The sequence below is a fragment of the Natator depressus genome, chromosome 11, assembly GCF_965152275.1.
Source record: "Natator depressus isolate rNatDep1 chromosome 11, rNatDep2.hap1, whole genome shotgun sequence".
NCBI classification, from domain to species: domain Eukaryota; kingdom Metazoa; phylum Chordata; order Testudines; family Cheloniidae; genus Natator; species Natator depressus.
Window position 1 is genome coordinate 49,617,620 of NC_134244.1, and position 14,827 is coordinate 49,632,446.

General features: G+C 41.8%; 1 protein-coding gene across 1 annotated transcript in view; it reads left to right on the forward strand.

Moving 5' to 3' along the window:
- The first annotated feature begins 208 nt into the window (after window positions 1–208).
- Window positions 209–14,827, forward strand: part of LOC141995610 (hyalin-like) — a 96,707-nt gene continuing 82,088 nt past the window's right edge. Inside the window, exons 1-2 of the mRNA XM_074966865.1 lie at window positions 209–328; window positions 616–804. Coding sequence (XP_074822966.1) covers window positions 244–328; window positions 616–804 — 274 coding nt within the window. The 5' untranslated portion in view covers window positions 209–243. The remainder of the gene's footprint in view (window positions 329–615; window positions 805–14,827) is intronic.

Consider the following 14,827-nt stretch of genomic DNA (forward strand, 5'->3'; position numbering starts at 1 on the left):
ATCAATTTGTATAAATGTTATGCACCTCAGTGAATACATTCACTGCCCTTTGTCTTCTTTATGATCATTAACATGTCTATCTACGGCTCTTCCCCTTTAGCCTTGGTAATGTTTGCAAGGTTTATTTGTCCCCAGTTAAATGTTTAACTGTTAAGTAAACAGGGTTTCTCGATTAGGTGAAGAGTACCAGCATCTCTATGCTGTACAGGAGTTGATGCTTCAATTAAAAAAAATATCCAAATCATGCTGCTTTTTCTCACAACCATGGCATCCGTTTGTCTTCTGACAGTGTCTTCCTTGCTATCCCCAGGACAGATGCCACCTTCAGGTAATTATAATTGCGAAGATTTTAACAGCACATGCAATGGGGAATCCAGTTGAAACATACCAATCTCCTTCTGGATTGCAGACCGAGAACATGCTTTTTCCTCATTTGAAGTTAAATGACAGGTTAACAAATGCTGGAGTTTGACAGCAAAGTAACTGAAATGCACAGATAAACTACAGGTACAGTTATTGACTTAATAAATGGCTTTGTAACACACACAAAAATCAACTTTTAATATTTTCAAATTATTTTTTTAAATCTAAAAGGATCTTGCTTGTTTTTCTCAGCATGCAAGAAATTTCCATCTCCCACAAATGGATTTTTGTACTGTCGAGCTGATTACTGCATTATTCGTTGCAAAGATGGTTTCCAGTTTGACAGTGAACCAGCAAATGGCTATTTGTGCCATCCAACAGGAGTGTGGACTGCAGTGCCCCCAGAAGAAAGTGTTCCTTGGCCTAACTGCACATTGAAAGGTAGCTAAATACTGACTGTTGCTCTCTTTTTCCCAACAGATAGTTAATGCTGTGGTGATTTATAAAGTAAAGTTATGCATGCTTTAGCCATTGGTGATGCTGGAGTTTGTTGAAATTTGTATATTATCTTTAACTTGGTCTGGATTCAGCTGTCAGCTTTTTGGTAGATGCCAGGAACCAAATTAGGAACCTTTAGTAAGGAGTGGAGGAACATCAGCTACTTCTGAGAGTGAACGGTTCCAATAGTCCTGTTTCTCATCCTAACCTTTGTAGTTGGCTCGCTCATTCCTATTGTGTTTTTCCCTTGTTATCTTGTGAGGTAGGACTTCCTCTTAGAACCCCAGGAAAAAGACATTGAGGAGCCCGATCTCGTGAGGTGCTGAGTGCCTCTAGGAAGGGTGACTTCGGTAGGAGCTGAAGATGCACAGATCCTCATAGCATCATGCTTTGAAGGTTTGGGCCTGTGTATTTGTGTAATATACATTTCTTAAAGCTTTAGGGGGGTTCTTTAACATCAGCCTTTGGGCCCCACTGCTGCTCTTTGCCTGCTCCATTGTTGTTCTACTCAGACCTTATGATCTGTTCATTACAGGATATAGAATTATAGGTTTCCTTTAAATTCACTGGTCTGACCCCATCTATCAGTACTGCTGCTGACTTTCTTCTAGATCACAATGGGATTCCACATGCGCCCATTACAGCCAATGGCAGTTTTACCATTGAGAATGACAATTGAGAATCTTACAAGAGCAAGCCCTGTGGTCCAGCGCTGGAGACAGCCTCAGTTAAGTCTGTGCCACCATTTCGGGGTTATTGAGAGCTCTGACAGAGATTAGCAGAGAATGGATTGTCATTAGCACTGAAAGGCAGGACCAGGTGCTCAGTGGTATGAACTGTAAATGCAAAGAATCTGCTGTGCATTTTTTGATTTGTGTTTCTGATTAAAGAAGAGCCCCATTGCACTTCCAATGCACTAAAAGATTCTGACATGCAACTCCTTTTGTAAGGCCAGATTGCGACCCCTTTGTGAGATGTTACTTGCACAGTGTGACAATTTGGGGAGTCTGTCTGTACCACTTATGTATCCTGGTTCATATTATAAAGTTATTACTATGAAAATTGCCATATCACAAGTGCTCCTCTGTATGTGTTTCCCCATGAGCTGGCACCGTTTCCACATCTCTGCCAGGCTAGAGACAATGGGGAGTCATTATAACTCAGTGATCATAGGTAAAGTACCTTGGTACAATGGGTTTGCTTGATCTGGGAGTAGATACTTCCTCCTCCTGTCTGAAGAGGAGAGGGAAGTGGAGAGCAATGGAGAGTTACTGAAGGACAAAGCCAAAAGACTCACATGGGAAATACTTACAGAGACATACTCAGGAAATTGGGCAGGATAGGAAAATGGGGCGGCTTACCAGGATCGTTGGAAGCCAACTTACTTAGGAAGATAGGCTCCATGGTTTGGGAAAGAAGTCATGCAGCTGCATGGGGATCCAGGATCCCACAGAGGACCCTGACTCTAGCCCAAAGAATGCTCTGGAGTGGTGAGGAAACTGAGTCAGGGAAATGATTGTAGGGTTTATTCTTTTTGTACAGATCTGTGTATTTCTCATGTGATTAAGTAAAGAGCAATAATGTTAAACTTCTGTGCAAAGTGTCAGTGCATTATATGGTTCACCTATCCCCATGGATGTGAGGGCAAACTTGGTTCCTCTAGTTTTTCAACTGAGCTGGAGATAAGGAGGAAGAAGATGTCGTCTGAACGCCTTTTGTTCTGAATATCCTTTGGTGTCTATATCCACATTTGACAGAAGTAAGGTGATATCTATCATAATTTCAGTCTTCCGGTTATCTTCAAGGGAACCATTGGTAAGAGAGGTTAAGCACTGGTAGTAACTTATTATGTCTACGCTACAATTAGACACCTGTGGCTAGTCCATGCCAGGCTTGCAGGGCTTGGGCTAAGGGACTGTTTAATTGTGGTGTAGACTTTTGGGCTCAGGCTGCAGCCTGAGCTCTGGGACCTCCCACCTCACAGGGTTTTTAATTGCAGTGTAGACATACTCTTAAGGTGTGCACCAGCTCTTGTTGCAGTCAATGGGAGTCTTTAATTGACTGCAGTGAAAGCGGGACAAACCCATAGTGTATGCTTTAGCTAATTACTCTGTATTATTTAGCCATTATATTGGAGTCACTTTTTGAAGAAAATTTTTTCCCACAAAACCTACCCAAGGATTAGTTTGTTTGTACAGCATTTTGAACATGTAAAGCCCTGAGTTAATGCAAAATGTATTATTCTTGTGTTTTTGCTGCTGATGCTACCATTCATTCATTCATTCATGATATATTTTTTTCAGACAGGATTCAGTTAAGCTTCTAGTTATTTTGAATTTTGCTCATCACTAAACTTTATGGGTCAGATTGCCTTGCTCATGTGTAGGGCCCTACCAAAATTCACGGTCCGTTTTGGTCAATTTCATGGTCATAGGATTTTAAAAAACCATAAATTTCATGGTGTTGTCATTGTAGGGGTCCTGACCCAAAAAGGAGTTGTTGTGGGGCGTGGGGTCTGCAAGGTTATTGTAGGGGGGGTTGCAGTTCTGCTACCCTTCCTTCTGTGCTGCTGCTGGCGGCGGCCCTGCCTTCAGAGCTGGACAGCTGGAGAGCGGCGGCTGCTGGCCGGGATCCCAGCTCTGAAGGCAGAGCCACCGCCAGCAGCAGTGCAGAAGGGAGGGTGGCATGGTGTGATATTGCCACCCTTACTTCTGTTCTGCTGCCTGCAGAGCTGGGCCCTCAGTCAGCAGCCACCACTCTCTGGCTGCCCAGCTCTGATGGCAGCAGTGCAGAAGTAAGGGTGGTATGGTACGGTATTGCCATTCTCAGGGCTGTCCCTAGGAGAGTGTGGGGCCCGGGACACCCTCCACCCCAGGCCCCGGCCCCACTGCACCCCTTCCCACAAGTCCCCGCCCCGCCTCTTCCCATCCCTGCTCTGCCCGTGCCCCGCTCCCATTCCACCCCAAGCCCCTGCACTGCCTCTTTCTGACTTCTGCCCCCTCCCCTGAGCAATGCCGGGCAGAGCAGGGCAGGCTGGGGCTGGGTCACTTGCTGCTGCTGGCACCAGGTCCCCCACTAGCCCCCCAGGCCACGCTGGATACTGTGTCGCCATCCTTCTGCACTGTTCTGCAGCCACCCAGCTCTGAAGACAGCACAGAAGTAAGGGTGGCAATACTGCGACCCCCCTAAAATAACCTTGTGACCCCTCTGCAGCTGACTTTTTGGGTCAGGACCCCCAATATGAGAAACACTGGTCTCCCCCATTAAATCTGTATAGCATAGGGTAAAAGACCAGATTTCACAGGAGGAGACCAGATTTCATGGTCCGTGACGCGTTTTTCATGGCCGTGAATTTGGCAGGGCCCTACTCATGTGAAATAGAGCTTTATTATATAAGTGGTTCCACTGAAGTGAATTAGACCTCTCATGGTTAAGGTGCTATGCAACATGAGTAACTACTGGGCTTTGTGTTTTTTGACACACAACACCATTTCCTCATAAATAGATTCTGACACACTTGATAATGACATGTCCTAGTTTGGCTTTTGTGTGGCATGTGCATCTGAAGATGTGTGTATAAAGGATGAAACCAAAACAGAGTGGGATAAGTTCACCATTGTTCTAAGGGGATGCAGTTCCACTTAAGTCAGTGGAGTTGTGTGTCATTTACACCAGTGCTGAATTTGGCTCAATATCAGTATTGTTACAATATGCAAGTCTTAAACAGGGTTATTTGCCAGACACAGGGGAGGCCTGGGGGGTGGAGGAGATTGCTTTAAATATTTATCTTGTAGGCTGCTCTGAAAAGTGTTTGTCTTGAAAATGTTTAACTTACAGAGCAGCTCAATGATTCCCAAAGCCTTACATAAATGTAAAAGGAGATAAAAAAGAGCGTGCTGAAAAGAAATACACTGCATTTGTATCAGTAACTGTTTAATGAAATGAAGTCACTTATTTCAGAGTGCATTAGTGGGCGGTCAGGTGTGTCATAAATATAAATATTGTTTGGAGGGATATAGAAACGGACAGAGGGAACACTAGGAAATAATGAGACATTACCTTGGGCATCATACTAACCATTTAAAGTTGTAGTGATTAATTTTCATGCATGTAACCCTTTTCCTGCTCTCTGATTGGGCCTGTGGCTATGAGCAAAAGACACAGTTCACACAGAAACCCCAACTTTATAGGGTCAAAAATGGTTACTGCATTTTGTGGGTGTAAACATGTAGATAGACATGTAGGGCCAGATCTTCGCTCCCCTTCCAGTTGTTTGGGCCAGTCCTGCAGTGCAGAGCGGCTGCAGCCAGAAGTTGGACATAAGCAGCTAATTTGAGATTAGTTTAGCGTAAGGGACATATCTGAGTGGCATAGCGTCAACATAACAAGTTTTACACCACCCTCACCATGTCCCTAAATATAGGAGACATGTTGGGGGTTGGCTCGGTGAGTGGGTCCCAGTTCACCCCAGTATAGGGAGGCCATAAAAACACTTTTTACTACCCCCTGCCAGCTGTTCCAGGTGCATCACCAGCACATGAGGGTCTGATCCCTAACTGCATTTCTGTACTCTGACTTCTGGGCAGTACCAGAAACTGATGCGTCAAGTACCACAGGTCAGACTGTTTTAGTGCTATTTCCAGCTTGATCAAAACCAGGAAACTTCATGAGAAAGGGTGTTCTGAGAGTTCCAATGCCAGTTCTGCATGGCCAGGGTTTTGGAATAGTTTGGATACTTCTCTGAACAAAGCTTTCTGAATTTGCCCATCACTGTTGAAAACCCAGCTCTGATTTCCTTTGCGGGATGTACACAGATGAGAAGGGAAGTAAAGAGAGATAGTCTTCATAGTTATTATCCAGTTTAAAATTGCCAGTCAAATATTTTGGAAGTCACAACCTCTAATGCTGCACTCCAATCCATCTGCTCTATTCTGTAACACCCCTTTAACTCAGGAAGTGTACCATTTCTCAGCACCTTAGTAATATCACCTAATACCCATCCTCATTCTTTAGTGATTTAAATGTATAAAAACCTGCTGAGACCCCTTGAGAAACTTTGAAAGTCCATTTAGAAATAATTCTCTTTTAAGTTAGCATAGGTTTTCTGGGCCTAATTTTGATGTTGCCCTGGTATAAATCAGAGGTTACTCAATTGAAGGCAATGATGTACACTGGTGTCAATCCTGTGTAAATGAGGTCAGAAGCAGGCACTCTGTATTCATTTGAACAAAAATAGCATCTTTGTTTCTAACAAATTCATTAGACTCTGCTGCTTATTCCCCACATGAACTCATGTTTGTCAAAACACAGTTATTTATACAGCAACCAATTCTGATATTCCAAACAGGATTACTACTTCAGATGGGGAGTATGTAGCAGGAGCACATGGACTCCTGGAAAGAAAAAAAATTCCTGTTTTCCTACAAGTATTTCAAGTATTAGAATAATAGGGAAAGTAACACAGAAAATATATTGGCACAATTGTCTCTCAGCATTCCTTATGGTAAGAATGACTTCAAGGTGAGGACAGGCTAGCCTCATCTTTTGCTTAATCCGGGGTTGGTGAGATCTAGAAGCAAGGAGGCAAAATAGGCACTTTAAATACCAGTTGAGAGCTAGATTACAGCCATAAATGAAGATATGTCTGTGTTCAAATGTAGACACTTATTTTGATTTTCATCAAGTCCAAGATACAAAATTAGCATGATATTATGTATCATTTTAGTGTTTGCTAGGAAAGTGACCTATACTATACTGTGGAAGTATTAGAAGTGCCATGATATTTAGAGTTGCTATGGTAACTTTTTCATTATTGAACTGAACTGTAAATGATTAATTTTAAAACCACATGCTTAGCAAATGATGCAGTGATTCAAGCAACAATGATTTTTAATTTATTTTCCTCCAGATTGCATGTATTTGAAACGTTATTCTAATTACTTATTGACTTAAAACCATTCTACCTCCATTTAAGTTAAGGGACCAGTTTATACCTGGTATAACTCCACTGACATATTTGATTCTGTCAGATTGAAATAAACACATCTGTTTCAAACAATGACAATTTATTTTAAAATGGGAAGAATGGAGGAACAGATCCTCAGCTAATGTAAATTGGCATAGCCTTATTGAAGTAAATGGAGCTACACCAGTTGCTATCAGCTGAGAATATGGCCAACATTCTTAAAGACAGATTTGATGAGAGGACTGCATAGTTCAACTATACTAGGGATGGACCAATCAATTATAATGAGAACCAATCCATGCCCTTTACCGAAAGTTTAAGTGATACCGTGGCTCCTTTTACTGTATGTTAGTTCCAAACTCTCCCCTACAACTTTTCGCGAGGCAGGAATTCATGCAGAAGTCACTCCAGAGCCTTTACTGGTCAACAAACCGTCCAAAAGCCCCTTCAGCATCAGTCCTTCAGTCACAGATCAGGCCGTCATCTGGGCTCTGGGTGGTTCTCATGTGCACTGCATGCTCACAGTGGCCACGCAGACAGGCTATTCCCTCGGCCTCTTCTCCAGCCTGAAGTTCAGACTCATGGCCTATTGTCTCCCTGCAGCAGCACTGTGCCATGGCTGCAGCCCATATATTCCTTACTCGAAAGACAACCCTATCTTCCTATCTGCAGCAAGAAGTAGGGGCTGGATTTCCTGCTAGCTCTTTAGCCAGGCAGAGCTCTGGAAGCCTGGAGAGGCCAGCTCCTTCTGCTTGCTAATCCCGAGCCAATGGGTGGGCAGGGCCAGCCTTCATAACTTTGCTACAGTGGGGGCTCCATACAAGTCCACATCATCTCAGAAGTTTGAGAAGTATGGTTACCCTTCATTGATTTTTTTCATTTTTGTGCCTCTTAATTTATGAGTTAGAATACAGTTTTTGAAGACTAAAGAAGTTTGAATAGTTGGGATAAGATTACTTTAATACATTTGTGTATTTGCCTATGTAAAAAGAGATAAAGGATCTTTGCCCTCCAGGTCAACAGTTCATATGTGTTACCTATATGTTGTTACCATCTGATATCTCTCATTCTAGTGTCTCACGAAAATGAGATTGTCTTTTTTGGCCTAGTGGATTCTCTTATCCTTATAGAGTCAAATATGCTCATACTCCACTGAAACCACTCTGTTTTCAGTCCTGATGCTGCAGCCTGCCTGTAGCCTTCCCCCAGAAGATGCTAAAGAGAGTGTTTAATGAAATACATCTTATATGCCAGTTTCAAAAAATATACAGGAGGGGGAATCAAGTGAGTGGACCTCCGAGAAGATAATTCAGTCTGAAGGGAGAGATAGTCTAGCTTATGGGAGGAAGAAAGGCGATCCTAGGCTGGTCACCCTCAAATGAAACCTGAACACAAGTGAAAATTATCTTGGTTGTTGTTTTAGGTCTAGGGCAAATCTTCTTAAAATTCATTCAGAGGTTTGATGAACCTTGGTGAGTTTCAAAATCCATTATTAAAATGATCTGTACAACTGCAGGTGCTAGTTCTTTTTATTTACTGTATTGTTTGTGGCTTTATATCTGGAAGTGCAGGAAAGTATCAAAAGTTAGATGACTTCTAAAATATGTACTTTACTCTTCACAACAAAAGAGTAGTGGCTCATTATAGTAAACAGGGCAAGCTACAAAATATATCTCCGACTGTCTTTATAGAGGCTATTGCTTTTACAAGCTAGAGGCATTTATTTAGATATAGATATAATTTGTTTCAATTGCAGTAATCACATTGAAATATTCAGACACTTTGATCATTCTCTTTTGCTCTCAGATTTCAAAGAAGAAAATAAAAATCAAGCTGTCCTTTCTGAATCAAACACTTCTGAACGTTCCCAAATTAAAAAGTGCACCTTCTTTTGGAGCTTTTAAAAATTACACAAAATCTGTTAAACAGGGACCTGAAATTTGTTGTACATCAGCTATGACGACGACTAATGAATTCCTTCTGTAGTGGAGCAGCTTGTCTTGTTTAAGCAAGATATCTTTGTATAAACAGCTCACTTTAATGAGAAAAACAACTATTAAATCAAAGCCAGTCTGGTCATTTCAAATATATCACAGTTCTGGGGCAGTGTGCTGTTCAGAGTCAAGGGAGCAAATCACAGAAATGTATTTTCATGCATGAATTATATATAAAACCAGAATTTTTGGAGGCACAGGACCATATGGGCAGAGATTTGTGTTTCCTTGCTGGTCTCTTGGTCTCCTTTAACTTCTTGCTGTAATGCTCTTGACCAACCATGCTACCAGGGAATTCCCCTGCCTGCCTCTGGACCTTAGCTCGCTCTTTCCTCAAGTAGGGCAGGTTACAGTGACCTGAGCAGTATTAGCGTAAATATGGAATTCACACAGGTTTGGTGGGAGAGCAGTACTGCCCCAACCCTGCCTAGGGTTAGAGGAGGTTGAGGTGGATGTCATAGAAATGCTAAAATAAATTTGTTAGTCTCTAAGGTGCCACAAGTACTCCTTTTCTTTTTATAGAAACGCCAATCTCCCTTCTTTACTCCATTCTCCTACTATTTGCCCGGCCATACAAGTTTCATATGCCTGTTTCTTTGGATTTCTACAATAATAGAAAGGGAGCACCTAGCTAGACCTTAAGGGGCCCCTATGGAAGCAACAAAAATAGCCTCTTGCCCACAAAATTCCCCTCCCTTATGCAACCCCAAAATAATACAGAAATATTGATTTCTTAGTATCATAACAATAAATATAGGGAAGCCCATTTATTGTAACAAATGACCTCATCTACCAAAGTCAGACAGCCCAAGGGCTGGACTCAGCTTTCACAATACTTGACCCTATTCTGTGAATTAACGGAACTCTTGCCTCTAGATTAAGCTGGCCAAATGACCACTACTTCTTAGCTGCTTGTATTTATCTGTGGTGCAGAATTTACAGCATTCCCTATAATTGGAATAGGAAATTATCAAGGTAAATTTAAAAGGTATGGATGATAAAAAACCTGTTTTAATGGTCTCCTGTACAGCTGTGCCACCCTTTTGAAGACAGTGGGGTTACACAGGTGTCAGTGAAGGCAGAATTTGACCCAAGCAATAAACAGCCGTTTTACAAAAATTGTCCAGGCAAAAAAGAGTCAGAGGGAGCAACCCCCAGAGTCAGGCAGCAGATGGAAATAGGAGAGGACACCAGGCTCTAGATGAAAGGTGACTTGATTATGATGTATAAGTATCTTTATGGAGAGAAAATACTGGGTATTGAAGGGCTCTTTTATCTAGTGGAGAAAGGCATAACAAGAACCAGTGGCCGGAAACTGAAGCCAGACAAATTCAAATGATAAATTAGGCACGTGTTTTTAACAGTGAGGGTGTTTAACTGGAACAAACTACCAAAGGAAGTGGTGGATTTTCCATCTCTTGATGCCTTCAGATCAAGACTAGATGCCTTTCTGGAAGTTATGGTTTGGTCAAACATAAGGTATTGGGCTCAATACAGGAGTAACCGGGTGTAATTTAATAGCCTGTGATATGCAGGAGATCAGACTAGATGATCTAGTGGTCCTTTCCAGCCTTAATCTCTATGAATCTAAGGTACAGAGATCTTAAATCCGTTGACACTCTGTTGCTTTTTAGAAATTTGAGGGAATTAATTAATATTACTGCTACCAAACCCAGTTTTAAGTAGGCATACCTCTTTCAGATACATCCCAATGTATTACTACGAAAGGTGAAGAATTGGAACAGGAGACACATTAGTGAGGTGTTTTGACAGAAGGGAATAGGAAAGTCATTACAGCAGTAGCATCTGTACTGCCCTCTATGGAGCTGTACAGCATTGGTCATGTAGCAGGGCTACGTGATGCAGAATTTGCCTCACTGTATAACTTGTGAAGAATAGTATTTATCATCCCTGCACAAGCAAGCCTTTATCTATGAACAAACATGAAGTGGACAATGGATGACTGCTAAATTTTCTTTTACAGTTTTAGCTATTCAGTTGGCCTGAATCCTAAAGACACAATACAACTACTGCAGGACTGGAGTCTTGGGGATTGTTTAAGTGTTGAAGAGTTCCTCCCTTTAACTTATTTCCTTCTTTATCACAGGCACAGCTGATTAGATAGGGAAGCATGCGGCTGGCGCCTTCCCATCCTGTAAGTTTTTATACATCAGTGCTGTGTAGGGTAGGTCATGTTCCTATTCATTTTACATGACCTTTCCTTTTTACACCCTTTTTAATTGCAATTTGTTTCTGTAACCTTAGAGTCCTGCATGCCAGTCTAAAAAATGTGTTTTTTTAAGTCACCTCCGGAAAGTGTTGGAAACTTCATGAAAATGTTCAGCAAACGTAGTCTTGGGAACTTATACAGCCTCTTCTGTATAGGCCAGTCTGGGAGTACAATACTTTTTTCCGCATAGGTTTGGTTTAATGTACTGTAGTGCATTATTAAACTGTGTTCTAAAATTTGTCTCCTTGGAGTGCATATGAAACTTTTATGAGGTGATTTGTGTATGAATCTGTTCCTCATAAATACTTGAAATCTATTAGCAGTTCAGTGTCTTCTCAGATTGAAGAACTCTGATCATATTGGTTTTTTAATAATTTGGGTTAGGTTTTGCTATTTGTAACAAAATTTGCAGCACAGACATATTCTGTTTAAATATTTTTCTTTGGATTACACATGTCTGCATCCATACTGCTGTCTTCCTTTCCCAATTCATTTCCCATACTCCTGTGTGCTGAATTTATTTGTATCTGCCTCCCTGAAGCCACACACTTGCACTGGCTTTCACTTCACCCCATTGCACTGCAGCCACTAACCCTCTTCATTATGTTATGGGTTAAATTTATACCATAGCCTTTAAACTAAGTTGAGTGGGTTTTCCCATACAGTTCTACCAATACACTCCATTCTAATCTGTATGAAATTAGCTGTTCCACTTTTGGGCCTTTGGTAGAAATAATGTATGGTGTGACAAAGTTCCTGCTCTACCTTGGTGGGTCTTGCGCTTATTGGTGGATTTGCTCGCCTTGAAGCTTCACGGCAGCCGTCAGCTTGGCTGTTTTTCTGAATTCACAGTCCAGGTCGACTCCTCCTGTGTCTGACCAGGAGTTGGGAGGTTTGGGGGGAACCCGGGCCCGCCCTCTACTCTGGGTTCCAGCCCAGGGCCCTGTGGAATGCAGCTGTCTAGAGTGCCTCCTGGAACAGCTGTGCGACAGCTACAACTCCCTGGGCTACTTCCCCATGGCCTCCTCCCAACACCTTCTTTATCCTCACCATAGGACCTTCCTCCTGGTGTCTGATAATGCTTGTACACCTCAGTCCTCTAACAGTCCGCGTTCTCACTCTCAGCTCCTAGTGCTTCTTGCTCCCAGCTCCTCACACGCACACCACAAATTGAAGTGAGCTCCTTTTTAAAACCCAGGTGCCCTGATTAGCCTGCCTTAATTGATTCTAGCAGCTTCTTGGTTGGCTGCAGGTGTTGTAATCAGCCTGTCTTAATTGTCTCCAGAAGGTTCCTGATTGTTCTGGTACCTTCCCTGTTACCTTACCCAGGGAAAAGGAACCTACTTAGCCTGGGGTTAATATATCTGCCTTCTGTTACTCTCCTATAGCCATCTGGCCCCACCCTGTCACAATGGTTACCACCAAATTTGAGTTGATTGTGATTTAAGATGCGTTTTAATTAGTGTTCAGCAATGAGGCATTCGTTCATACCCTACAATTCTCACTTACTGCAACATCTAGTTCATTGCTGGAAGAAACTAACAGGGAATAAAAATGTTCAAATGCTTTTTCATGCAGTTTTAGGCATGGCAATCCTATGGGCTTAGTTGGCTGTTGTGTGATGAAATCAATGTACACTACTCTGAAAAGTGAAAGGGTAGGTCTAGGATGTCCTCTTCTGATCAACACTCCACTGGGTACTTCCAGTGATGCAGAGCCAGTTTAGAGGCTCCTGCTCTGATGCCTCCATACTACAACATTTTCTGCTGCCCCTCTTCCTGCACCCCAGCTTGCTGCCAGCACATGGAGTGTAGACAGGATGGCCTGACACTTCACCAGACCCTTGCTGCAGTTTCAGCTCCTTGGAGCTGTTGGCAGCTGGTATAAATCAGAGCAGCCTCAAGCCATGTCTACACTACTGCAGGATTGATGCTGTGGCGATTGATGCACCGGGGGGTTGATTTAGTGGGTCTAATGAAGACCCACTAAATCGATGGCAGAACGCTCTCTGGTTGACCCCAGTACTCCACCGGGAACGAGAGAAGTAAGCTAAGTCGACAGGAGAGTGTCTCCTGTCGACCCAGCATGATGTAGGCACCACAGTAAGTCGACCTAAGCTATGTCAACTCCAGCTACATTGTTCACATAGCTGGAGTTGCGTAACTTAGGTAGACTTACTGCGCTAGTGTAGAAATAGCCTCAGTGTTTGTGTAGGGGGAACAACCCTTTACACTGTAGTCAAAGGACATGTGCAGTGCAAATGTTTTCTTTATATCAATATTGCACATGGTGCTAGCCACTCTTACCTATTGGTAGTGGATGGAAACAATGTACTCCAAAGGCATGAGAAAATGGGAAGTATAGTATAGTACCTAATTGGAAAATTCCTGAGAGTAAATCCTCTCCCTGCTTGCTATTCTGTTAAAAATGAGTAGTTTATATAAATCCTTCCCCCCCCCCCCGGTTGGTCTGAAATAGACTTGAAAGACAAAATTTCCACCTACTAGTCCATGGAGCTCCAGAATCGTTTAAATATTGTTCCTGTTTCACCATAATTGTGCATTTAATGCCATGTGAAGACTTCAGTGAAAATGTTTCTTCTCTAAGAGAACATATTTCCATATTTTTTAAGAAGAAATCTGTCCAAATCTAGTCTATGATATTTAAGTAACTGGTGATGATACTGTTGATGTAATCTGTTTTGGAACGAATATGATATCACACAGTGTATTCTCCCCTGCAACAAAAACGGTCATGCTAAAAATTAATGATTGTCTTTCATCCCTTCTGTTCTTGGATTGCTAAATATTAATATATCAAAATAATTTCTTAAAACAACAGGTACAAAGAGACCTCTTGTGGTAGTATATGGGCCAAATTCACCACTGGCATCAGAGGGCCCAGCTCCATTGACTTCAGTAGGGTTGTTCTGTAGGAGCAGATTCCCACTGACTTTCAGGGGCGTTGGTGTAGACCCTTACAAAATAAATCATATACCATGCTTCTGCCATAACTTGCCATTTATGCCTTTGAAACTATCCACCTTCATTAATAAATGATGATAATATAATAATTCTTTGTACTTCTCTAGCATGTTTTATCTGTTGATCTCAAAGCACATTACAAACCTTAGTTAAATAATGGAAGGAATACATGCTTGAGAAACGTAATTGGTTTTGCCATTGCAAAAAGGATATGAAACAATGTTCTCTTTTATCTTCTGTTGAAAAATGTGCCTGGCTTATGCAAGCCACATATATAATAAAATGAAAGATAATATCTGTTTTAAAATGGTTAAAGACAATCACTTGCTTGTAATAATTTAATAGAAGGGACTACAAGACCAGTAAATACCCATTACCTGGGAGGACCATCGATGGTAGCCACTGCCATGGGTATTTCAAACAATGGGTATTTCCATGGGTATTTCAAACAATGCCATTTCTCATCATTCCTGGAAATATTGCCACCACTCTGTTTGTTTTGGCATTTCTTGATGCTGTAAAATAATGTAATGAAGTAATGCTTTTCATTGTCAGTACTTCCATGAATCTCAGTGTTTCGAAAGAGAGAGCAAATGTCAAAAATATGGGCCTTAATACGCTTTCTTACTTGCCCAAGAATGATCAAGCACTCCTCCATCTTTTTAAGAATTAAAAGTTGATTAGATTTGAGCATTTAGAGAACTAGATGCACTCAGGCAGCATAAAAATAATGGATTGGATTCCACTCTTATGGCAGTGTGAACCAGAAGTAACTCCACTGAAGTCAACAGAG